Source organism: Aptenodytes patagonicus, chromosome Z, assembly GCF_965638725.1.
Source record: "Aptenodytes patagonicus chromosome Z, bAptPat1.pri.cur, whole genome shotgun sequence".
NCBI lineage: Eukaryota > Metazoa > Chordata > Aves > Sphenisciformes > Spheniscidae > Aptenodytes > Aptenodytes patagonicus.
This window is the reverse complement of record NC_134982.1, coordinates 39887468-39915375: the sequence shown is the minus strand read 5'-3', so window position 1 is coordinate 39915375 and position 27908 is coordinate 39887468. Positions and strand designations below refer to the sequence as shown.

Here is a 27908-nt window from a genome sequence, read left to right as displayed (position 1 = left end):
ACTGAGAAGCTTACACTTTACACAACCTTTTTTCTCTGTGAACTTTGGTGACTATATCAATGGGAAATCCATGTTACTGCCTATGGACTAGTATTTTTTTTCCAAATTAATAGTTGCTATGATAGGAACAAAGACAAGACTATATTAAAGCTCCGCATGTGGAGATGGAGACAAAATATGCCAGTGACTAAAGATCCTAGCAACTTTTTTGTATTTGTCGTACTCCGTTGCACAGTGCTAACAAGAGATTCAGGGTGAAAATGTATTGATTTTGCCTCCTTTCAGATTCTATTCAGTTTCAGTATATGGAGGGTGCTTACTTACTTATTTCCAAATCTTAGCCTGTGTATTTGAATAGATCCAAAGGATTTATATTAATATAATGTATCAGAAATAGTGTGGCCAGCAGGAGTAGGGAAGTGATCGTGCCCCTGTACTCGGCACTGGTGAGGCCCCACCTCGAATACTGTGTTCAGTTTTGGGCCCCTCACTACAAGAAGGACATTGAGGTGCTGGAGCGTGTCCAGAGAAGGGCAACGAGGCTGGTGAGGGGTCTGGAGAACAAGTCTTATGAGGAGCGGCTGAGGGAACTGGGGCTGTTTAGCCTGGAGAAAAGGAGGCTGAGGGGAGACCTCATCGCTCTCTACAAGTACCTGAAAGGAGGTTGTAGCGAGGTGGGTGTTGGTCTTTTCTCCGAAGTAACAAGTGATAGGACGAGAGGAAATGGCCTCAAGTTGCGCCAGGGGAGGTTTAGATTGGATGTAAGGAAAAATTTCTTTACTGAAAGAGTGGTGAAACATTGGAACAGGCTGCCCAGGGAAGTGGTGGAGTCCCCATCCCTGGAGGTATTTTTAAAAGACGTGTAGATGAGGCGCTTAGGGACATGGTTTAGTGGGCATGGTGGTGTTGGGTCGACGGTTGGACTCGATGATCTTAGAGGTCTTTTCCAACCTCAATGATTCTATGATTCTATGATTAATAATGTTATAAATGTGGTTTTCCTCATTTGTATTCTATTCAGTAACTTTTCTCTCCTATGTGTACTTACAACCAATTTTCTGAACACAGCCACCATCAAGAAATTAATGAAAAAAAAGAAAATAAAAAAAAGGAAACTAGGGAGAGAAATATTTCCAGGTTTCCCATGCTGTTTTTTCCCATAAATTAATCCGGTCCTAGGGATGGAGAAACCTTTGGTCTTGTGCAGTTATAGATTTTGAAGTAAGGCCTTTAATATTACAAGGAGATCATATCATAATATATTCAAGTTTAATGTCTGGGATTTGTTTGTATGAAATCTATTGAGATTATTTTAAGCAGTTTCTGAGTGGTAATTCTTATTTATATATCTGATTTGAAAATTCAGGTTGTATTTTTCACGTGTGATACCTGCCAATTTAGGCGATCCTAAATAAATGCTAGGAATTAAAGTATGCAAAAAGAAGTTTTGAAGACATCTTAAGTATTTTCTCGAATACTTTTAAGATATATGGCATGTAAAGGACACATGATATTGTGGCTTAGCACAGGGGCTTATTGGAACTAGTTTGCATTCAAGCAGAGTTTGCATTTACATAGATTCTTCCTTAGATTCCATATTAGTGCCTCTGCTAATAGCACTAGTGTTTATATGAGATTTTTTAAAAAGACTGGTTGGAAAGCGGTTTTGCAAGGTTAATTATGGTCTTCATACAGCAAGCTGCTTAAAAACTGGAGCACTTAGTCCTGAACACTTCTTGAATATGTCTGTAATAATGTATACTTTCATTCCACTTTGTGCTGGGAAACACAACAAATTATACTGTGGAAGGGTTTGGAGCCTACAAGGTCAGTTTTCACCAGTAGCCAAGTTCTGTTCCTGGGAGACAGAGCACTAGTCTGGCCTGGATATGAGTTAGAACAGCCAAGAGGTTGCTTCAACTCACATGCAAAGGTACATTAAACCAATGCAAAATGAGCAAGGCAGATTTCCACTCCAACCTGCCACTTTCTTTCTTTGATAAGCCCCATATGGTAGGATTGGCAAATAGCTGATGGAGGACCTCTTACCTGCCTACTGATTTGAACCCTCCACTTAGTTGGTTTTTCCAACTGGTGTCTGCTCCTGAAGTCCTGGCAACAAAATTTTTTGGGATGGTGGTCTGCTTACTACCCCTATTTGAAACAATGTAAACGCATCTTTTTTATGAATTGCATTTTCAGTCCAGTATTTGATTATCAAGTGGACGTTCTCCTGCAGGAACCAAAGAAGTGTAACTGAGTTTCAGACTGCTTGTTTGGAATCCCCAACAGCGTAATGCAGAAATGTAGATATGCAACAACTGTCACATAAAGAAAGACGTCTCTTAATCTTCATATTCTGTGGTTTTCTTATGGTATTCAAGTAGTTACTTGTTTTATCTGGTGGTTCCCAGTGTATCTAGTATCTTCTTCAGGCTCTATGAATAAATGCTTGCTTGTGTATTGCACTTCTTAGTCATTACATAATGTTGAATTTTGCTAATTGTCAACCAGCAATTATGGGTATAAAGTATAATCGATTTAGTGAACAGAGGCAGCAATCTTCTTACTAAAAATAAACTATTTGCATCGTATAGTACCATCTACTGTTGATATCAGAAATACCCTTTCTCATTGATGACAGGTTTGCATTTGGGATTTGAGTGAATCAGAGTCAGGAGAGACAGTATGCCCACATTTGTTCCAGTGGGCATTGTGCCATCTTCCTTTGGAGAAGCCAAATTTAAAGAAAATATTATGTTGCGGATGGAAGAATACATTATACATCCCCAAGTGAACTGCATGCTCCACTCTCTATAAGCCAATGCATGTTTTCCGACCCATGGTATATAAACTGCAGTTACATGAGTAAGAAGTAGCGCCTGAAATGGAAGTATTAATCTGCTATGTTTATACTGTGTGGTATACTCAGTGGTATCACTTTGGAGAGAGTCTGTTTTCTTCCATGATTCTCTTCACATGAGCTGTATACTTCATTTGTCTTTGGTTACATGAAACCAAGGCTAGAACAAGGTAGTGCTGGGAAGACATTAAGAATTTCAGTGAATTCTGATACGAACATTCCGTTTAGAAAAGTGACAATGCACCGTATTCTTCTAAAAGGTAGTATAACTGAGTGTAATCACTGAGATGAAAGGAAAATGCAGTTCACATTGCAAGGGGTCAAGAGTGTCAGAGGAAGATACTTTGGATTTCTGAAAACTGATCAGATACTTGCAATACTTCCCGTATTGATTGATTTTCTTACAGAAAGGAGAAAAGCAGTACACTGTCTGGGAAGGGGCAGTTTTGGATACAGAGAACATACTTCTGTATTGTCAAAGTTATGAGGAATTTGCTCGTTCATAAATAGAGTCAGAGGTGATGAGACGGTTGAGGCAAACTGTGGAAGTGCTGTCAAGTGACCTCTGTATGTAGGCTGCCAGGGTAAGAGAAGGAGAGGTTATCATTGAAGTCCATCAGTTTTAGCTAAGTCTTTGCTCCATTGATTGACTGCCTATTATAAAAGAGAACACTAGAGTGTGTGAGTTAGAAATCTTTTTGTGAATCTTTGCATTTTTGGAGTAGTTTTAAAATATTGCTGAAATATTTATTTAAAACAATGGTGAAGTATTTGAAAAATGTAAACATAAATAAATGCTTAATTTAGAACCTGTGTTTCTCTTGAGCTTTAACCACCTGCGCCACTTATGCAATTTCAGTTATTATATTGAGATTGACTTGGAAGTACTTTCCTGCATTCAGGTTGCCCAGTGTTTCCCATTTTAAGGTCCTGTTTTCAGTTACATGTAACCTTGCCAAAGAATAATCGTTTGGTCTGAAATTTTCCACGTAACTTGCTTTAAAAAGGTTTTAAGAAAATTCCATCCAGACATTTCTTAAACTGAGTCTAGGTTAAAAAAAAAAAGTTTGACTGTGATCATTTTTAACTTTTTCATTGAGTTTTACTGTGTCTGCACTTTGGAGCAACAGCTAGAAATAGAACAAGTGGATAGCCATTGTTCTAGTGCCAGGGCAATGCCTTTTATTTTCACAAGCTTTTCAAAAATCTCAGTTGGCATGTGCTCAGCTGAGAGTTTTAAGAGTTTGGCAGCTCTATGCCCTGTAGTTTCTTGGTTCTCAAAGTGTTCCCCAGCCTCAGCTTTTAAAGGCTGCTTAAGGTTGTCTCTGAAGTTGCTGTTAGGGCTGCTGCTGGCTGTTCAGCCTGAGAGCAGGGAGCCCATATGCTTTTCCCTGTCTGTGTTCTTGCAGCGAGAGGAAAACGAGGAAGGTGGAAGAGGAGCAGGTTCACTGTATTGCAGTATCCCTGCACTGCAGTCTTTCTTTTGAGATTCCTTGCACCACAGTGTCGTAGCTCGACTATATGAAAAGTGATCAGTATCATTGGACTTGGAAGATAGGTCAAAGGCCTGGGTACCATAATAATCATAACTGCCTGCATTAACCTAAGATAAAGTAAGGCTTCCCCACATGCACAGTCACAGCTGGTTCTAAAACTGGCAACTGACTTAAGGTTTTTGTTGCTGTTGCTTCCATGCTGTTGTCCCTCAGCAGACTATGCACCCTGTCTTTTGGGTGGTCCCATTTCATTCTTCTGGAGAAGGCACAATAAGGGATGTGATTCAGGTACCTCTCTCTCAAGGGATTTCTCCTCAGAAAATCATTATCAACCTGCAGTTGGGCCATCGATTGTTTTCTTTTTGGCACTTAGGATTTCCTACCTCTGGGAAAACCATGATACTCTCTAGGCTCTGGAATCTGCCACCGTGTGCACTGCAGATTTGACACAGATACACCAGAACACCATTGCTGGTGAATGTATGGCTGCTTATCCTGCTGTTCATCTAAATGAATATATTTGTCATGTCATATCACAACTTGTCTGTATTCTATCCTAAAAACCTATACAAAGATAATCCAAAAGATGGTTGTAGCCAATGCAAAAGCCTTCAGACACTGACTCATGAAAAGACTAGGATGCATGGCAGAAACTATGGAGACATAAAGTAGAGCCAGACATAAACTGATAAAGATGATATTGTACGGGCAAACGCTATTACCTTAAAAAGATGTTCAAAAAGCTATAGCTTTGAATGGAAAATTCTGATATTGTAGAATTCATGAGCTTGAGATGTTTAATATGTTTAAAATATGAGTGATGTACTGAAGTTACCTAGTGACTGTTGAAATGGACAGATCCAGTGTCTTTCCACAGTGAAACTTGGCAAACATCAGGACACTTCAGAATATAACTGGTTTAAATTATGTGTTCTTAATGAGTTTTAGTCAGGAATTTGTTTTCAGATGTATATCACTGCTCTTCTTTGTCCAATACCCAAATTAAGCTATTAGTGGAAAAAGAGGAGGAATATGACAATTAGTGTAAAAGGCTACTGACAGCAATTTTGATCCTAGAAAAATATTTTCCCAAAATTTCATTAATTGCATGTCTCTTTAGACAGAGGTCTATTGCATATGCCATTAACACTACTAATAACTGACCTTTGACTTACAATATTTTCAATTGCCATTAATTTTTTTAAGGGATTGTCATCTTTAGCCAGGCTTGGGTTTCTTTCAAAGGGATATCATTGGGTAAAATTGAATGCAGATCAGAAATTAGCAGGAGGAATGGCAAATTTCTGACAAGCAATCTGGAACCCAGAAAAGAAGTGTGAGCAAAGAAGAAACTGAGAGCTAACTCTGAAGTAACCAAATGGTTTTGTTTGATATACTAGTTGAATGAACAGTGGTTTACCAGGTCAGAAAATGAAAAGACCACTGGAGCAGAAACTTAAGTTACGTTTACAGGGAAAGAGCTACATGCTGATCAGCAAACACATAATATTCTTTACTTTTCTAGCAGGAAGTTAACAGGATTATTTGCAGCATATATGACAAGTAGAATCTATAAGGGTGTCAGACATGTCAAAAACATGTATTTTGTATGTCCATGTGTATGCATGACTGGATTGTTGAACACTGGGGTCCATTTTTGTATCTTTTTATTTTCAGGAATGATATGGTTATGTTGTAGACCATTCAGACACCTAAGCACAGGATAAGCACAACAATTAGAGGCTGTCTTCATGTCTCATCCCGCTTAAAATTCTGTGCTGCAACAGGCATCTTCACACTAACTCTTTATGTGACCTGCGAAAGAAGAATGTCTCCCATTAACATAGCTAATATTCCTGTCCATGAGGCTATATATTAGAGTCATTAGGACAGGTAGTAGGGTTGTAGATCTAATGGGACAATTCGGTTGATTTTTAAGTGATAGGAATGTGTGAATAAGCCCGGCAACTATTTCTTATGTTTTGTTTATAAATTTATCATAAAGCCTTTAAGGGTGGCATTATGCAGAAATTAGTGATGAAAATGACTTACTACTGCTCTACAAGATGTCTAGGGCACAGAGACTCCTTTTTATAGCAATAATTACCCATGTGTGTTTTCTCATAGCCAAGATTTCCAAAGAAGGTTATTTGATACTTCCAAATCAAATGGTGATCCTCTTCTTAATCCACACTGTGATACTCTGTATTTCCTTGATTCTTTGGAGAAAAGTTTATTGTATTCTTCCAGCAATTCCCATCAGACTCTGCTATTTTGGCAAGAAATATTTTTTTCAGATAGGCCACCTTTGTCACATTCAAATTGCTGGTTATGAAGATAATGTAGCAATCATTATTCAAGTTGCTAACCATATTATTTTGCTAAAAAAAAAACAAACCAAAGTTTTACCCTATTTGTTTATTGCATTGAGTGATATTTTTGCTAATTGTCTCTCTTGTACCAATTATTTATTCTGAACAGTTATTTTTGGCACAGTATCATTATGCAAAAGGATAGAGCCTGAATTCTTTACTATTTCCAGGATTAGCCCAATTGTCACTAGGGACACTACTTGTGGAATGAAGAAATCAGATTTGGCCAAAAATGGTGATCTACTATTTCTAGGCAGCCTGTTTAAGGATACAGTTAAATCTCAAATGAATATTACTGTAATATAATTTAATATATTTGTCCTATTTCATTTTTTCTCATTTACCTTGTTTCATAAACATTTTGAGAAGTCTGAAAGAAGAGGGCTGTACCTTAGAGTATAACTATTGGTTAAGGACACAACATTCATTATTTTTTGGCTGCTGTACAAGCATTTTTGTATGTAATTGTTCTCACTTCTGCTTATTCTGGTTTGATTTTGAGTATTGTCTGGTATGTGTAATCCCAAGGCAATTTCAGATGAGACATTGAAAAACAATTTTCTGGAAGGAAATTGCCTATTTTTTTAAATCAATCCATTATCAAGCAGAGTTAGTACTGTTCTTGTTAATGCATTTGTTCATTTCAAGATGTTTAGCCATTAATTCTTCTGAGATTAATCAAGTGGTAAATCAATTAACATCAGTGACATCTTGTCTGGATCTGGGGCCCACATGGCTAGCAAACAACTGTTTACTCACTTAGGATCTAATTTTGACATGTTTCACAAATATTTGACCAATTCTGTGATTTTTCCAGATGCTTTAAAATTGGCTCCTAGACTATCTTGTTTAAAAAAAAAAAAAAAACAAACTCTTCTTTCTCCAAATGAACTGCTATTTTGACATCATTCCAGTTTCTTTCTTTTTTATTCTTTTTTTGTTAAAGTTTCTGAAAAAATTTATGGGGAAACAATTGCAGACCTATTTTGTTTCAAATGAGGTGTCTAGAGAGAAAATTTCAATCTGGCAATAGCTCAATTCTTAGTATACTGAAGGTCCTATAGTAGGCTATGGAAATTGGTTTGAATATTGTTCTTATGCTGTTAAATCTCTTAGATATAAATATGCCCAAACTTCCATTCCTTGAGAAGAAAACATAAAAATCTTACGAATTTTACAGTAAGCAAGCAGATTTGGATGTTGCATAAGAGGCAGATTGATTTAACTATATACCATGTCACGTCCTGGAAATCAGACCTTTGATCAAGGTTTTCTGCCCCAGAAATTCTTACATTTCTTTTTTGTGATTAGATACAGATGACAGATACAACAGTGAATGGCTCAGTTTTCAAGATCTGCCATGATTATTGTTTTTAGAAGTAAACCATGATTCTGAGACATAATCTCATTTGCTGACTGAGAGACTAAGTCCAATTTATGAGAGCTTAGTATTATCCAATGAAGACTACTATATCTTTAGATCCTTTATCTAGGCATAGTTAGATCCACAATTAGATCCGTCATTCCTCTTTAAATAATCAGTTGAGTGTGCCCTATTTTGAATCTCTCCTATAGAAATTGAGAGGAGTATTTTAGTGCCTTATTTTTCACCAGTAGCATGGACAGGTTGCTTTATAGAATAACAGGTTGTTTAGATTCCATATTATAAAGAATGCAGCTCTTGGGATTCCTGGAGGTCTTCCTGAAGGCCTGAAACATGTTTTTCTAAGACTTTACACAGGCTCCCAGTGAAATTCCTGAGTTGCTATAAAATTATATTGATTTTTTTTCTAGAAGCATGTTACACGACTGTCCAAGCATACCCTATCTTACAAACCTTTAATGCTCCTTACATTCCATGAAATTTTTTTTCTTTTTGTTTTTCAGTCATTTTTACCAGCTCAGCTGAATAAACAATTACTGTCATTCTAGTCCAACTGTCTAGTGTGAGAAATTCCACTTTAAGAAAAAAATGTATCTATGGGCATAGTAATGCTTTAATAAATGCACAGGGACAGAAGTCATCAGCTCTCCTTAAAAATAACAGAACAATTTAAACATGGGAATAACCTTTTATCTTGTAGATGAAAACAGAGAGAAATTAAATGGCCATGAATTGATACAGCTTGGAAGAAATTACAAAAAATTCTGTCTACAATTAATAAGAGATTCACTTAAAAAACATCTTCTTCAGATTATTCAATTCCCTCTTCCTGTTTCAACGGCGACCATAGACAGGACTTTCTGTGTTGACTCTAGAAGAATACATGCCAATTCCTGTGGTGTCCCAGCTGTAGGTAGAAAGGTGCTACGTTACACCAACATACCCATGGTCCACACACCTACTGGAAATGTTCTGTAATGGAAAAGATACACTCAGAATTAAAATCATATTACTGCAAAGGGAATGAGAAAAATATGTACAGTTAAATGGTTTGGTCCCTGTCTGCATTATTCCTTACAGTCTTGTTACATAAAAGAAGTCTGACATTTTTAGGCAACTCCTACTTCTTTTCAAGCATATGGATTATAAGGCTTTTTGAAAGTAAAATGTGTAAAAATCAGTTATATGTGAGTGAATGTCCTATATGTCCCAAGTTTTTCTCTCCTGTATGGAATTATGGACCATGCTTCTGAAATTGGTTTTCATTTTCAGTAATTCCACCAACACAGGTGAACTTCCATTGGTTAATACCCATGAATAATGCGCACAGAGGATAGGCTAGGAGCAAGTTTTTCTATAAACAAGTTGACTGCAGGTTTGCAATAACTTCTGCGTCCCTACTGCCTTCTCCTCAAGCTGCAGCTTGTGGAAGCTGAAATTTGTCACCTGAAAACCTAAATTGATGCATCTTGAATGAAAAAGAAAATGCTTATTTTTTAATAGATTATCACATGTATTCACTGATTGCTTCCTAATAGCTTGATTTCAGCTCACAGGATAAGCAGGATTCTACTTCCATATTTAAGCACCATAAAGCACTGATTACTCAAGTATTTCCAAAAATATATTCTTTTGACAAAACAAGTTCTGGAAGTTGTGAAACAATGTGTGCAGGATGCCATTCCACACAACATTCATTTGTGTACATCAAACAGAGAGATGAGTAGATTTTTCTGTCTTCCACTGTCAAGGGGGACTTAGAGAAGAACAAGATATTTTTGCATGTTTGTCATTATCCCGTGTCTGCTTCCCAAAGAAATTTCTCATTGACATTTCTAGTAACTCGACTATGTGTCGGTTTAAGAGTGTAGAGTCGCTCTGTGTGATGCAATGTCCCGCTCACCCCAGAAAGTGACACACTCAAAGTCACCCATGGGTTGGTCTTCCCCACACTCTTATGGCTGTTGCCTTGGTGTAGTTTCTACCTGCAAGTGGAAGCAGAGCCCAAGTATCATGCCTTAAATATAAGTGCCAAGATTAAGTCACTTGTCTGCCGGCCCAAGTGACTTCATGGTCTGAGAAACACAAGAGCATGTGTTAAGGAACTGAACCATGGTTTCCCAGGTTTTCAATGACTGCCTAGCCCTGGACAGTGTAGACAGCCGATGCTGGGTCTAATAAACTTCATTCTGGTCTACCTTCATCATTACAACTGAGTGGAGTTGTGCCAGTGAGTGAAATAGGGACAGATAATGATACTTTGAGAATGATACTGAGTGACTGGTGTTCTGCACTGCAATACTTTTTTCCTCTTCATTATTTAGTGGCTCAGTTTATCATTCCCTCTACTAAACTGCATTTTTAAATGGAATACTATTCATCTTCTTACAGATAATGGAAAAACTGAGAAATTGGAAGGAGAAAGAAAAAATACCCCAATGATGGCCATGCACCTTTAGATCATCTTCTAAGAGAAGAAATTCTCCTTGGGGTGGATCTAAGAGAAACAGGAAAACTATACTCCCTAAAGATTTGCTCTAGTCCTACAAGATAAATGGGTATTAATGTCATAGTGAGGATGCAAATGGCATCTACTTTCACCTTCCTTGTGGACAGGTTATGAGGAATCCCTTAAAGGAATACACATCTGTGCAAGCAGGCACTTGCTCTGTAACTATTCAGATTCATGCTGGCTGCTTGGTCTTATTGAAGAATACACATAGACCCTCAGTGAATTCCAAGACCAGGGGTAGTAGACAAATGAATAACAACAGGGGCACTTGAAATAGCTTCAATAGGAGCTGAAAGTCTAAAGGAATTGCCAGCTTGAACATGCAGTTAGTAAGATTTAGTAGAGCTTTTCAGCAAGCCAACATTTTGCTTTTTTTTCCTTTGCACTCATCAAGGTAGATAACATACAGTAGCTGGTGGTCATACAAATTACCTCTGTGTGAAATGTACTCCTTCATCTTACCTTAAGTTTTATATAACATAATATTAGCATATATCATTATAGTCTGCTTAATGCAAACCTCCCAGCTGTATAAATAATTTCATGTAGTAATTCTGTAAAATTAGGATACATTCTTTTGAATGGAGCAAAGGAAAGCAGAGAAGAGAAATAAGGATTGCTTTGGGTATTTTTTAGCTTATATGACCTTGTATCCCTACATTCTGGTAAAATATGTCTGATCTGTGACTTTTGTCTTTCCCCTTTTTCATAGTCCATTTCTGACCTGGAGAGATATACAGCATATTATTGTCAGGACTTCACGTGCAGGACATCTGAATGCTAACGACTGGAAAACCAATGCGGCTGGTTATAAGGGTGAGAGCTTCCTTTCTTCTCTGCCATCAGAGGCAACATCTTATTTGATATTTTTGAAGAAGAAATAATCTCAAGTAGTTTGTTTGACCCTATGTTGTACATAGTTTTGAGGCCTTTCAGGCTCAAACTGAAGGGGCCTATCTTCTCTTTTATAAGGAGAACCTCATAGAATGACTAAACCCAAAAATAACAGCTACAAAATGCATTGGCCAGATCTTCCCTTTCAGTCCTATTTTATGCACTGCTGGCAGAAAACTAAGTAAATTGGTGTTTTTTAATTTTTCCTTGTATAGCTAGTATTCTGATAAAATAGTCTACAGTTGAAGGTACAGCAGTTTCTCGATTCAAACCATGTTTTCATTCAGAATTGTTGACAATTTTGATTCAAAATGACAAAACAGTATTTTCAAATTTCTGTTTTATATGATTCACCCTACATTATTTATATTTAAGATTTCTGTCAGATCTAGGATAAAATCAAATCTTGAGCTATCATGAGTTTTAATGAGACAGAAATCATACTATTATCAGCTGTCATGTAGGTTTCTAAAATTTTGTACAGTCTTGTAATTTTGTATTAAAGCTACATTTTTTATCTTTTTTTCTCTTTTGTAATGCAAGCAGAGGTAAATGAAAATGATCAGGGGGATGGAACACCTCTCCTATGAAGAAAGGCTGAGAGAGTTGGGGTTGTTCAGCCTAGAGAAGAGAAGGCTTCGGGGAGACCTTATTGCAGCCTGTCAGTACTTAAAGGGGGCTTATAAAAAAGATGGCAGCAAACTTTTTAGCAGGGCCTGTTGCGACAGGACAAGGGGGAATGGCTTTAAACTAAAGGGGGGGTAGATTTAGACTAGATATAAGGAAGAAATTTTTTACGCTGAGGGTAACTGGAACAGGTTGCCCAGAGAGGTGGTGGATGCCCCATCCCTGGAAACATTCAAGGTGAGGTTGGACGGGGCTCTGAGCAACCTGGTCTAGTTGAAGATGTCCCTGCCCACGGCAGGGGGGGTTGGACTAGATGACCTTTAGAGGTCCCTTCCAACCCAAACTATTCTATGATTTTATGATTCTATGATTTGTGCCATTAAATGAGATACGTATTTTCAGGATGGGTTGAAACTGGACCTTGAATCCATACAACATTGTATTTCAACACAGATTGGCTTCTGATTCCCATTCACTAAATTCTTACTGCTTTCAGTTTTGATTGCATCTAAAAAAAAAGAACCCAGAATTGCTTATTTCTGGTTCTGTTTTCATGAGAATTCCACCCAAGACTGCAGTACTTCTTTTCAGACGAGATTTGAACTGTTTTGTGCTAGGATCTCCTGAGAGAATAATGTAATATACAAGAACCATCAAATCTTTACCCTGGTTTCACTTTAAAACTGAAGCCTAGCTTTAGTCTATTTCAGATCAAGGCACTGCTACCATAGAGCATCTTTAATATATCATTCTGACCTATGACATTTCTGCTGCAATGGAATAGAAATCAAACGAAAAAAAACTTTCATTTTTGGATCCAAACCAGGCTCTAACTACAGAGGATAAATTTAGAAATGGGTATTTGACTCGAACCCCCTCATCACATGAAAGTTCAAGAGCCTGGTTTTGTCCCATTTACAAGCACATGCCCACATGCAAAAACACATACATAGTGAGAAATAGATACTTCCTTAATTGCAATAACATTACAGTATTTGTTATTGTGAAACATTTCCCAGGATTTAAAAAGTTTTGGCAGGAGATTGTGGCTGGATTATCATTTTGTTGGAGCTATCTGAAATTCAAACAATGCTTTTCAAGTAGCATAAAGTAGAGCATTTTTTTTTCCATAACTCACTTCCAAAATTCTATATTTTTAAGTTTTTCCACTTGTTGCCCGAGAAAGGCAAACACCCTGTGAGGCATTTCACAGCAGCTGTCACTCATTATCAAAGGAGAGATCACACTAACACACCAGCAGTAGCAGCATTGGCAGCAGGACTTGCACTGTTGCACTACTGGAGCCTGCTTATTCTGAATCCTTGGAGCCACACATTTTTCTTTGTATTGTAGTAGATAAATAGGGAGGAAAAGGGCTGAAAAAAGGTTTCTCCTCCATTTGTGCAAAATCACAAACACAGATAAGCTCAACTGGGGGACTGGGATTCGGGAAATACAACTTGAGCTGGCAGAGCTCTGCTGTAGACTCCATGATGGAATTGAAAAAAGAGGAAGACAAACTAAGTGCCTCGACCTCTGTGGAGCTCAGGAATCAACCTTAACCCAAATAAAAGCACTAGTTTTAACTAAATTATTTTGGCAACTTAGGCTTAGCAAGTGGTTCCAATAAAAATGCAGCTCTCTCTAAACCTCTGTTGGTTTTGGAAGAAGGAGAAGCAAAAGATTTAGATTAAATCACAACATCCAAACCTGAATTCGAAAGGGGGTTTGCACACCGCTGCTGGCAAGACTGAAACAGTTTTTTTACTATTGCACGTGGCAATATTTAGTATAATATTACTCTATTATCCTTCACTGTTGCCAAGAGTAACAATTAAAGTATGGTTTTTCATAGATGAATTACTCTGATCAGACTGAGTTCCTTAAGGAATTGTATCATAATTTTGTGGATGGCAAGATCCATATTTCTTCCACAGCATGTTCTTAACAAAGGAAGGGGTGAAAGATTTTTTTTTTTTAATTAACTAAAGCAATGACAGTCACAAGAAACAATCTGCCTTTCTTCTATGCATACTGGGGAAGAAAGAAAAAAACGAGGAGAAAAAGAGAGACAGGCTTGCTCCTTTAGAAATGAGAACTGAAAGGGTGAAAACAACAAAAACTTGGAAGAACTTCTCACTCAACAAAGGGTCAGCAAGAGTTGGTAGTTGAAAGTGGGTCAGCATGCCTTTTCAGGGGGCTGTTTTGCTGGGCTGCATGGCAACCCTGTCCCTCACTATAGTCCCTGGCATTGTTTTGCCATTGCAGAACACACAGAAGGAGTTCACAGATGTCATTACTGCTTGCAAGATCTCCTTTTTTTTCTTTCTTAAAGATTAATTCATGAAAAACACTTGATCCAGCTAGTGATTTGCTAAAGCAGTGCCCGTTATTTGTTTAATTTTCTGGCAAGTAAACAGCATTTGTTAAATGCATGTCAATAGAATTAATTCAGGAATGGGCAAGAATTTTTTCTTGGTAATTTTTTTATTATTGTTTTGTTGTCAGCCAGCATGTATCTTTCCTCAGGAACTTATTACCTGGTAGTCTCGAAAAGAAAGACTTGAATACTCATTTTGGGATATTCTCTGGTTAGTCAGTTGTACATATAATTTGTCTCTAGATAAAGAGATATGTTATGCTCAATTTCACTTCAAAATCAGAGGGTTTTTTTATAATTAAAGCAGTTAATTAACTGATTATATGGAAAAAAATACTAGAGAACATCTGCTTTTGTGAAGATATCAAAACTGTTGGTCTGTTTTTGCTACGGCAGATTGGTACGCAAAGGCTCCTTGTTCTGTCAGTTGTTTGGTCAACAACAGAGCATGCAACTGCATTCATAAAAAGGGAATGCTGCATTATTGCCAACTTGTCTTTAGGTTGAAAGATACAGAATGAAACTGCAGTTTTAAGAACAATGATCAAATCATCTGAACAATTCTTTATCTGTAAGTGAAGCTCCAAATACTGTCAAATACTGTCTCTGGGGAAACAGACCATTCGCAGTGAAGAAATACTATTAATTTGCAGGGAGATTTTTAGAGAACATCCTTCACTCTTCCTGGCTCCAAAGTGTAGACAATAACACTTCAGTACAGTGAAATAAAATGCTACTGAAAGATAAAAGGAAATCAAAACTTTGTTTCATTTTCAGGCCATTCCTAGGCCCAGTGGAGGTATTCTTCGTGCAGAAATTGAGAGTCATCTCATTTGCCAGGGAGTAGCAGACTACCAGAGTTATGTCGCACCCCTTTAGGTTAGCCAAAGTATCTGCTGCTTCCACTGGAGAGTGAGCACTGGAGAGAATTGGTCACAATGTTTTATGGCCTTGTAATATAATTGCTTAATTACAGTATTTAATAAAACTGGGGATTATTCTTGTTGTGAGCAGAGCATTACCAGTCTGGGAGTGAGAAAGAGATGAGCCTATCTATGCTCCTACATAGGAGATCTAGATTGGCCAGATTAAATTGCTATAAGGTGACCAGTAACCAGGCACAATTTGAGAGACCAGCAAGAAAATCTTCACAACTTTGTGTACATCTCAGAGAAGACAAATAAACTATTCATAAACACCCTGCTGCATATTTTAAAATCATATTTTTAAATCATTGTTAGAAGCTGGCATAAGACTTTTGAAAAATAGCAAGCACTTGTGAATGGGTATGTCAACCAATCAAAGCTGTTCCTCTATCAAAAGACCTTCCAGTCTTACAGATGCTAGCTGGTATTTTCACACACCGTTAGCAGCTAACATCAACTCCTACCCACCCATAACGCCCATACACATGGTGCATGGAGCAAGTGAAAGATGGGCTTTGAGTTTGGCTGTTTGATATCCCGGTTTTGGGTAGTTGGCAATCTGACACCAAACACATGAAGTTGCATTGGTCTTTGTAGGAGCGAGGACGACTATATCCTATGCAAGCTAGACTAATGATTTTTTGTGCTTGAAAGATTAAACTGATATTCTCAGGCAGACAACTTAAAAAGCTGTTGATAAGTTTCTTGTTGACGAACATGGGCAAATGCAAGCTATTTCACATGTGACTTGTTTCTCTCCATCTCCCAGGGCTGTGTTGGCTCGAGGCAGTATTTCCTCACCAGGAATACCCCTAGTGCCATGTCCTCTGGCCACCTGCTCTTCTCAGCAGGCCCATGGCTTCATTGGCAAGCCATGAAACAGAGCTATTTCTGCAGCTCTACACCACGCAGGGAATCCCCTTAAGCCAGATTTTGTATTGCAAATGCATTAGTGCTTGAAAAAGGCTCCAGCTTAGTAGTGTCGCTCTCTAAACCACTGTTGTAATGATAACAACATCAGAAGAATCTGACATAGAGAGTCCTATTTACCAGGCATTAAGCTACACAATTTTAATGTTGTGGGAATTAAATTTATTAAGAAACAAGCATATAACATACCATTTCCAAATGTGAGCCACACGAACCAGAACCTTACTAAGTAAGGTTTTTCACGCAGACAGTGATGAAGTTGCAATAAGAAGTCCAAGGGCAATCAAAAGAGACTTCAGGGCCTTGGAACGACTGGTTAAGGGATCAGGAGCACAAGCAGTGTTCTCCTCTATCCTTCCAGTTGCAGGCAATGATGAGGGAAGAAACGGGAAGACCCAGCATATCGATACCTGGCTCCAAGACTGGTGTCACCAGCAGAATTTTGGGGTTTTTGATCATGGGTCGGTCTACATGACACCAGGCCTGCTAGCGCCAGATGGGGTACACCTGTCTCAAAGGGGGAAAAGGATATTTGTGCAGGAGTTAGCAGGGCTCATTGAAAGAGCTTTAAACTCGATTTGAAGGGGAAAAGGGATAAAACAAGGCTCGACAGAGATAAGCCTGGGGGCGGCATGCCAGTGTTTGAGGGACCGTGTGCTAGCGAGGTCCTCCGGTCTGCTTCACAATGTGCTGAGTACACTATAGCACATTTGAAATGTCCCTGTACTAATGCACACAGCACCCTAGCCATCTCAGTGGAGGTAGGGGATGGAGATCCATGCAGCAGCAAAGATGCAAGGGTTGTTGATGTGCTAGAAACCACAGAAGTGCCTGAGAACAGTGTCATAGGAATTAGGGCTTCTTCCCCCAAAAAGGTGGCGGGATCAATAGCCCAACTGAAGTGCACCTACACCAATGCACGCAGCATGGGCAACAAACAGGAGGAGCTGGAAGCCATGGTGCAGCAGGAAAACTATGATATAGTTGCAATCACGGAAACATGGTGGGATGACTCACACAACTGGAATGCTGCAATGGATGGCTATAAACTCTTTAGAAGGGATAGGCAAGGAAGGAGAGATGGTGGGGCAGCCCTGAATGTTAGGGAGTGTTTTGACTGTCTAGAGCTTGATGGTGGTGATGAAATGGTCGAGTGTTTTTGGGTAAGAATCAGGGGAAAGGCTAACAAGCCAGATACCATGGTGGGAGTCTGTTATAGACAACCCAACCAGGATGACGAGGCAGATGAAATACTCTATAAGCAGCTGGGAGAAGTCTCACAATCGCTAGCCCTTGTTCTTGTGGGGGGCTTCAACTTACCAGATGTCTGCTGGAAATACAATGCAGCAAAGAGGCAACAGCCTAGGAGGTTCCTGGAGTGTGTGGAAGATAGATAACTTCCTGACACGGCTGGTGAGTGAGCCAACTAGGGAAGATGCCCTGCTGGACCTGCTATCTGCGAACAGCGAAGGACTTGTGGGTGATGTGATGGTTGGAGGCCGTCTTGGGCACAGCGATCAAGAAATGACAGTTTTTAATTCTTGGAGAAGTAAGGAAGGGGGCCAGCAGAACTGCTACCTTGGACTTCCAGAGGGCCTGTTTAGGAGACTGGTTGACAGAGTCCCTTGGGAGGCATTCCTGAAGGGCAAGAGTGCAGTAAGGCTGGACATTTTTCAGGAACGGAATCTTAAAGGCGCAGGAGCAGGCCGTCCCCACGTGCCAAAAGATGAGTGGCTTCTCTCCCCGGCTGGTGGGGGAGAAGACCGGCCTGGCTGAACAGAGAACTTTGGCTGGAACGCAGGAAAAAAAAGAGTTTATGACCTCTGGGAGAAGGGGCAGGGAACTCAGGAGGACTACAAGGATGTTGTGAGGTTACGCGGAGAGAAAAACAGAAGGGCCAAAGCCCAGCTAGAACTTAATCTGGCTACTGCCATAAAAGACAATAAAAAAATGTTTCTATAAATACATTAGCAACAAAAGGAGGGCTAAGGAGAACCTCCATCCTTTATTGGATGCAGAGGGAAACATAGTGACAAAGGATGAGGGAAAGGCTGATGTACTTAATGCCCTCTTTGTCTCAGTCTTTAATAGTAAGACCAGTTGCTCTCCGGGTACCCAGCCCCCTGAGCTGGGAGACAGGGACGGGGAGCAGAATGACGCCCCCATAATCCAAGGGGAAATGGTTAGCGACCTGCTACACCACTGAGACACACACAAGTCTATGGGGCTGGATGGGATACACCCAGGGGTATTGAGGGAGCTGGCAGAAGTGCTCACCAAACCACTTTCAATTGGTTATCAGCAGTCCTGTCTAACCGGCAAGGTCCCAGTTGACTGCAGGTTAGCAAATGTGATGCCCATCTACAAGACGGGCCAGAAGGATGATCCAGGCAACTACAGGCCTGTCAGCCTGACCTTGGTGCCGGGGAAGGTTATGGAGCAGAACATCTTGAGTGCCATCACGCAGCACATAGAGGACAACCAGGTGCTCAGGCCCAGTCAGCGTGGGTTCATGAAAGGCAGGTCCTGCTTGACTAACCTGATCTCCTCCTATGACAAGGTGACCCGCTTAGTGGATGAGGGAAAGGCTGTGGATGTTGTCTGCCTAGACTTTAGTAAAGCCTTTGACACCATTTCCCACAGCATTCTGCTGGAGAAACTGGCTGCTCATGGCTTGGACGGGTGTACTCTTCGCTGCGTAAAAACCTGGCTGGATGGCCAGGCCCAAAGAGTTGCAGTGAATGGAGTTAAATCCAGTTGGCGGCCGGTCACAAGTGGTGTTCCCCAGGGCTCGGTACTGGGGACAGTTCTGTTTAATACCTTAGTACCTTTAATACCAATGATCTGGATGAGGGGATGGAGTGCACCCTCAGTAAATTTGCAGACGACACCAAGTTGGGCGGGAGTGTTGATCTGCTCAAGGGTAGGAAAGCTCTGCAGAGCGACCTGGACAGGCTGGATCGATGGGCCCAGGCCAATTGTATGAGGTTCAACAAGGCCAAGTGCCGGGTCCTGCGCTTGGGTCACAACAACCCCATGCAACGCTACAGGCTTGGGGAAGAGTGGCTGGAAAGCGGCCCGGCGGAAAAGGACTTGGGGGTGTTCGTCGACAGGCGGCTGAACATGAGCCGGCAGTGTGCCCAGGCGGCCAAGAAGGCCAACGGCATCCTGGCCTGTATCAGAAACAGTGTGCCCAGCAGGAGTAGGGAAGTGATCGTGCCCCTGTACTTGGCCCTGGTGAGGCCACACCTCGAATACTGTGTTCAGTTTTGGGCCCCTCAGTACAAGAAAGACATTGAGGTGCTGGAGCGTGTCCAGAGAAGAGCAACTAAGCTGGTGAAGGGTCTAGAGCACAAGTCCTGTGAGGAGCAGTTGAGGGAACTGGGGTTGTTTAGCCTGGAGAAAAGCAGGCTGAGGGGAGACCTTATCGCTCTCTAAAACTACTTGAAAGGAGGTTGTAGCGAGGTGCGTGTTGGTCTCTTCTCCCAAGTAACAAGTGATAGGACAAGAGGAAATGGCCTGAAGTTACACCAGAGGAGGTTTAGATTGGATATTATGAAAAATTTCTTCACCAAAAGGGTTGTCAAGCATTGGAACAGTCTGCCCAGGGAAGTGGTTGAGTCACCATCCCTGGAGGTATTTAAAAGACATAAGACATGTAGATGTGGTGCTTAGGGACATGGTTTAGTGGTGGACTTGGCAGTGTTAGGTTTACGGTTGGACTTGATGATCTTAAAGGTCTTTTCCAACCTAAATGATTCTATGATTCTAAGTAGGGAGCTGTCACCAAGCGTACTAGAAAAGTAAATGTATTTTTGGAAAAGTCAATCTAGCCGTACATACATGACCAAGTCTTCAACAGATTGGTGGATGTAAAGTCTGAGAGAGATGTCAGCAGTCACTCACATAGGTAAGCATTAGTCTTATATTAGCTGAACTGGTGTAGATTAATCTGAACACTTTTTGCCCTGTAGCCCCTGCTTGGAAGTTGTTTGAAGTCGGAGCAGTGTTTAGTTTAGCACTAGGAAAGGAGAGAAGCGAACCAGCTACAATTAATGGCTAGTCTAACAGTGAGTGGAAGAGTCTCCCCCAGCACTGACAGAAAATGTATGATAGGAAAAGGTCTGTGTCCTCAGGAATTTCAAACCATGTTTAAATATCATAGGAAACACAGGGTCAATACCATAACCTTTAACATTGCTTCATACAGAAAACATTGCTGTAGTTAGAGAAAATATTGGAGGTGGGATTTGGAAATTTAGTTGAGGAAACATGGAGTAAAAATATACATTTTTTAGCAGCAAGTTTAAAGTGATTGTCTTTTTATTCTGTGGTCACTGCAACCTTTCTAGATGGCTTTTGTTTCCTTCCCACATGCAACAATTCAGCTCACAGCTATAAATAATTTTTTCTTAAATGTAATATTAAAATTGCATTAGGAATTTTTCAGTGTTTCATATGTTAATCCCAAACAAACTGCCAGGTATCTGAACTCTGCTAGCCTTGAGCAAGGCCTAAAAAATCTCTTTGGGATTTGGGGAAGGTATCTGGAAAATATATTGAATTCTGCAGCCTCGATCACGGTTATTGGATTTTTTTCCCCCTAGCACAAATTGAGATCCAAACAATGTTGCTTCCAGTTGAAAGACATGTAAGATAAGGAATATATCTGTACAGTTCCAGCGATGGAGTTGTACAAAGGAGGAGGGGGAATCTCTCAGAGAAGCCAGGGAGGTGTCATTACTTCTCCCAGCCTCAAACTCTTCATTATCAAAGCTTCTTATTACTCATTGGCTCTGCAGCACTCTGTTCCCTGCTGGCTCTGAAAAGCAAGGAATGGAGTTGTGAATGTAAAATGGAGTCAAAGCAGAAGCTTCAGGCCGGTGCTGGGATACATAAAGAAAAGGAGATTGACATTTTGTGTTACAGTTGGTTGCTTTCCTGGGGTCATATATTGTGAGTCAAACTTATGCGTGTTTTAAAATGTAAATTAAATAGCTCTAAAGCAGGAGTAACAGCAGGCAAAAGGCAAAATTAGGCTTTAAATTTCTATTATAATAGCACTCAGGATTGTCATGAAACCATGACCAGCATAGCAGATAAAGAATTTAAAAAGATAGTGCCTCTGCTCAACAACTGACAGACTTGATGTCCATCTGTCCTAGATATAAAGCTGTGCACAATTACTATGCTCTGCAGCTCATAGTAATCCAAACATTTCCAAGTGGACTGACAGCACTAAGAGGATGCACACTATGGAATGATAATCTTTGACATTTTTTTTTTTTTTTTAACAAGCCCAATTCAGACCTTTAGCAAAACTCTGCAAAGGACTGGGGGGCAGGGAGGAAGGGGAGGGATAGAAGTCTTCCCCTATGGACTCATAACCTAAGAATCTGCCACTTAATGTGAAAGGTAGATTTCCATTTTGCAGTATTAAGAAAGAAGAACCAGGATCAACAAATTTAAGAAGTGAATGATAAACTGATACAATTCTCCAGAGCAGAATGCTTTAATTATAGACAACGAAGACTGCATTTTGAAAGAAAAGTCCTTAAAAGTTATATGCAATTGCATGACCTCTTTATATACTAATTATCGAAGCAGTACACTTGTGAGAATGTCCTAGGCAAATATCTAGCCATACTTGTATATATCAATGGCAGTGGTGAACATCTTGTGCACGGGGTAGTTCTGTCTTTTTTAAAAAACACAAGCACCTGCCTTTGAGAACACCAAAGCTCTTCATTGCTATTGCATTGCTATAGTGCATTTCAGTAACTACAAAACTGGCAGTTGTTTTATTATCAGAGTGTGTCCATTTTAGTGGAACTAGGATTCAGGCCAGTTAGGAAGCAGATCTCACCATCTACTATACAGTATTTTAAGCACTTGGAGCATCCTGGCAGGAAGTAGAACATCTAATAGTAATAGGGAAAGATAAGGGCCTCCATAGGACAACTCAGATCAGTTAGATGCCTGAAGTTGTTTATAACTGTATCACTTTTTCTCTCCAGAAAAATCAGCTACTGGGGGGTCGCTTTTAAGTCAGGGGATGCAGAAATTCATCCACAAGGTCTATTACCAGCATTACTGGTCCAGCTATCTGCATAGACTTGGCTTATTGTTTAACTTCCTTTTGCTTCAAGTTACTGATCAGAACCTACTACATAGCACTACGGGGATAGTGTGAAGTCTGCTTAGTTAATTAATAATTTCTCTGCTTTGGGGTGAGGTTGGTATAGTTTTAGTGCTAAAAATCACCATCATTATTAATAAATAATTTGCAAAACACTTTGTTATGACTTTCTGCATATTTGTGTGTATCCTTCCTCTGCCAAAATCTGCCACAGCCCTGTGCTCACTCAGGAATTCATTTGAGTGTAAATATCCCTCTGGAGCGCCGACACTTCTAAACAGACACAGCCGCTGTGCGACACAGAACAAGAAGAATGTTCTGCACCATGTGTCTGATACACCTGACAGCACAGAAATGCTATCTTTGTGTCTCCTGCTAACGATCTGTCAGCATTTCCACTTACAGTGCCTTTGACTCATCTGTCATCATCTGTTCTGAGATGAAGCCTAGCATAGAGGCTCTCACCGAAAGGTGTTTTTATTGTTTGATAGGGTGAAATGACATTTGGCTGCTTTTGAGTTATCAGGGAATCCTAAATGTACCTCTAAGGGTAAATTTGCTCCTAATAGAGAAAATGAGTACATTTTCCTAAAAGGTGTTCCATGGTGCAAAATCGCTTTTTTTGTTTAAAGAGAATTTGCAAGCTGCCATGTTTTTCAATGGGTCTTTGTGCTTTTTGGAAAAAAAAATCCAACATAAAAAGGCTATCACTAGTTAAAAAATTATAGCTTCTATTACTGTAGATGCTCCTTAGCCAACTTTATTTCGGCAAACTTTTTTCTCCCTTCTAAATGCACATAATCCTCAGATTTATTCCATTCACATAAGCTGGCTCATTTCAAGCAATATAATTGAATGTCTTCAGTAGAGGTTTATATGATTTACAGCCAAATGCTGCTGCAGAGAAGCAGCAGCTTGTCTGTCTTAGCAATCATCAGCCAGCAGTAGTCAGGTTTTCTGTTTCTATTGCAACCCTGCTCCTTCAGAGGCAGAGAAGTAAACCAATCTTCATGGTCACCCTGCTGAGGTTTTCAGCAAGACTTACTGGTATTTTCTCTGACTCTGGGGAAAATGTCCCCATATGCAGGGCACAGTAGATACCATGTGCTCTGAGGACTGCATTAACCTGGTTTACTCATACCTAAACAAGCTCTGAGAAGTAAATCAGGAACTCATTCAGGTCTTGCTGCAGGCAGGGGAGAACTTGGCATGGCCGTGCTGGGTGCACATGGGTGCTTACAGCTGACTGTGGACCGTGGGGTGGCTGAATCCCAAGACTAATGACCTCTGGCCAGAGGCTGCTAACACTAGTGAGAGGGGGAAGTATTTGGGTGGTACTTGCTGTCGCTACCTATAGAGTCTGACTCTGATGCCCCAAAAGTGTATTTCACTCTTAGACCTTTTGTCAACCAATGTCTATGCTTAATAACCATATGTGTTTTAAATTCCTGAAGTAGATAAATACTGCCAGGATGTGAATGCAAATGTGATCTTGGATTTAATTCTTTAATGTTTTAAGATGGTGTGGTTTAGGGCTATTTTTCAAGTAGCTGCAAAGTCTCATAGCAGGTGATGCAGTGTCAGAGTTGCATAAAGAAACTATTCACAAAGGTACACTGGCTACTGGAGGTTTAGCTTCTACTAGCTGTCTCGCTAGTGTTCCTGGGCAATCTATATTTTATTTTATCAATGAATAGGAGCTTTTTGGCAGACAGAAAAAATGTAAAATCCAGAGGGCTGACCTTTTTTGTCAAATCTGTTATCAGGTAAATCCATGGTTAGTATATTATTGAAGAAATTATTTGTACTAATACAAAAAACAGAAATTGACATAAACACAACTGGAAGCTCAATAAAAGCAATTTTTTAAGTATTCTGTTAGCACCTTTCTGAACACAAAAATGGTCAGAGGGATGGAACAACTATTCTATGAAGAAAGGCTGAGAGAGTTGGGGGTGTTCAGCCTGGAGAAGAGAAGGCTTTGGGGAGACCTTATTGCGACCTTTTGATATATAAAGGGGTGTTATAAGAAAGATGTAGACAGACTTTTTACCACGGCCTGTAGTGACAAGACAAGGGGCAATAGTTTTAAATGGAAAGAGGGTAGATTTAGATTGGACATAACGAAGGAATTTTTTATGATGAGGGTGGTGAGACACCCGAACAGGTTGCTCAGGGAAGTTGTGAATGCCCCGTCATCAGAAGTGTTCGAGGTCAGGTTGGACAGGGCTTTGAGCTACTTGATGTAGTAAGATGTCCCTGCCCATGGCAGGGAGGTCAGACTAGATTATCTTTAAAGGTCCCTTCTAACCCAAACTATTCTGTGCTTCTATGATTCCATGGTATAGAGGCCCTTCAGTTTCTCATTGTGCGTCTTTGTAGCTGCCACTTTTAGGACAAATCTATTGGGCAACTTTCTGTCCTTCAAATCCTTCTCTGGTGTGATGGTAAGAGTAAGAACTCAATCTTCTACCTTCCCTGCTGAGTCTTTAAAGATACCTGGATTTAAGGGAATTCTGTGGGGAGGGAGGACTGAGTTTGCTGTTTGCTTTGTCTTTAAGTAGAAAAATTGAGGGGTTGGTTCTGTGTAAAATATAAAAATACAAATAATGTGCTTAATCTGAAAAGCATGAGGGAGTTGGTTTTACAAGCAAGAATAAAAAAGAATGTTCTTGCACAGTTGTGTTATTGGCTTGTAAAGCAGTTATGTGTTTCAGAAATCACATCCAGTTATCACAGATTACTGGTCATAGGTTGACATGAAACAGGAATATGGCTGAAACAAGATGAATTCTCATTTGAGATCAATGTTCTCTTAGTTAGGACATGACAAAACAAAATTAAAATAGTTTAAGCTGTGTGTCATCATAGCATTTCTCCTTTTTTGTCCCCTAATTTTCTTTAGACAATTGTCTTTCCTGGTTGAAGCATTTTGATATACTAAGCAAACGACAGAAACTTAAAGTAATATAGAATTAGAGCTTTATATTTGCAAATAAAATATCAAATGTAAAATATTGGTGTAGGTTGGTTTGAAGTATTTATAGGATGAGAGTAACTCAAGAGTCTCACATCATCTAGTCTTGCTAAGCAACATTTAAGAAAACCACTGTATAAGGGGCATTTTAGAGTCCTATTTTGTCAGTCTCATTTTGGATGAGACTGGATCAAGATCCTAAAGTAGCATAAATGAACAAGTCATAATAATTTACATATCAAAGAGCTGAATCTAGTTTAGGAAAGCTGCATATACCTCATTTAACAAGCTGAAGTTATTATCATTTCTCTCCTTCTGATTTATTATTTGATATGTGTATACAAAATATTTATATTTCCAACACTGCTTTCACAGTATAGAAAATTAAAGGCCAAAAATATAGTAGGGAGAAAATATTCTGCAATGCTTTTTGTCAGATGAGCAAAATAGCAAGGGGGGCTTAGCATCTAAGCTACTGATGAGATATCTTGATGACTGGCAATGAAACTGTAGCCTAACAAATCAAGTTTAGCTGCACTGAGGCACTGGAAATGCTGTGTTTTCAGTGTCTGGGCCCAGTTTTCCTGGAGTCTGCATGATTCGGTGTTACGATTTATCAACACCAGCCTTTCATATTTCTCTTAGTCAAGTCAAGTGGGTTATACATGCTGACTTTAGATTTGGGGGTAGCTTTACATACTCTTTGTATATAAATGAGGAAGTTATTGAATTTTCAATAGAAGTTTCAGACAAAAACAAAGGGATTATGAAAAAGCTGGGCAAGTCTATCCAGCAGCTGAGCAGGCCTTGATTTCATGGTGCGCTAATAGAGGAATTGCTCCAGGGATAAATAAATGGACTTTAGCCCCGAGAAATGTTATTTTCTTTAATGATAAGAAGAGTAAAGAGATCAGCTAAAACTCAATATTTACTTTGTGTTGCAGAAGGCAAGTTTTTCTCTGAAACTTGTCCTGCATCTGTAAAGCTCTGTGTATGCCTGTAACTTTGCAGAAACAGGAATGGATCAGTTTGCATTGCTGCATAAGTAGAGAGAGGATTCAAGGACAGCTCTGCCCATGGATACCTTCATCACAAGGAGATCATAATTTTCAGCCCTTCAGCTCAAAAAGAGCAACAGTCTGCTCCTTAGTCACTAGCTTACATTGCACCAATGTCACATTGCTATTCTGCCTCTGAAAGGCAAATATATTCTTACAAAACAGCCCTGTACCCCCTCTGACATGCTCAATGATTCCTAGCAACAACCGAGCCCAGTAGCAATTCACAGCAGTGATAATGTAGAGCACATAAGTGGGTATGTGCAAGGTCCTGGGGCATTTTGCACTTGCAGTCAGCTTATCTCACTCTGCAATCATCAGTACCTTTCAAATATTGCTTTGCTATCTGGGTTAGCAGAAGTGAGCTCAGTACCATTCGCATGCAAATCAGTGGCAGTTCCAGATGTTTCCCAGAAGACATTTATGGCCCTGTGTGGACCATTGAGGTAATTTTTAACCTCTGTGAGAGGCACCCTGGCATAGAGTTCACAGCAGTACTAGCATATACACAGATGAAGGGGAGCAATTTAAGGCAGTAGGAAACAAAATCTGCTTTCTTCTCTAAGACACAGGAGATCAACTACTTTTGTTAACTCTGTGATTCTTTCCTAAATTGCTATTATTTAGTCTTTGAAAATTATGGGCCTCTGCTGGTACCTGCAGCTGCTAACCAACCCACTGCATCAAGGGCTTTGAAGTGCAAACATCGCAGACAGCCAAATGTCAGCTGCCTGGAAGCTTCCCACGTGGAAGGATTTAGGAGCGCCCCTGACTGTCAGGAAGTTTTTATTTCAATGGGAAGGCCTTTCAAGGAAAAAATGTACTTCTGTTTCAGCTGTGGAAAAAAAAGCCAGCACATGCAGAACTTCTCACTCCCACCTCTGCTCTCATGCAAGAGAGTTTAAGCATTGAATCATGGACAATTAACACAACCACATAACCTTGGGTGGTAATTTTTTCCTCTGGATGAAAAATGAACACAATTCTATCTTCCAAGTAATTTTCAGGGTAGGAAAGATAGAAAATTCACTCTCTAGATTTTATTTGTATTTTTAATGTGCATATTAGGGCAAAAAATTTCTAGGGTGAAGTGGCTTAAAACCCACTTCAAGTTTCCATCAGAAGGTCACTGCCTGGTGGTGGCAATGTTAGGTGCTCTTTTGCCCTTATTTCTGGGTGAGAAAAGGTGAGTGCAGGAGAAATTTGACTCTTCTTTGTGCTCAGTTGTTGGGCTGAACACACAGCATCTGACAGCTGGACATCCTGAGCGCTAACCCAATGCAGGTTGCTACCTGTCAGGAATTAAAAATGCATTTTCCATGGGTTAGTTCAAAAGATTTTTCCATTCAT

General features: G+C 39.8%; 1 protein-coding gene across 2 annotated transcripts in view; it reads left to right on the top strand.

Moving 5' to 3' along the window:
- Window positions 1–27908, top strand: part of PCSK5 (proprotein convertase subtilisin/kexin type 5) — a 267689-nt gene that overhangs the window by 134562 nt on the left and 105219 nt on the right. For both annotated transcript variants that reach the window (XM_076361658.1, XM_076361659.1), the window contains exon 10: window positions 11340–11443. In XM_076361658.1, the coding sequence (XP_076217773.1) occupies window positions 11340–11443 (104 nt within the window). The remainder of the gene's footprint in view (window positions 1–11339; window positions 11444–27908) is intronic.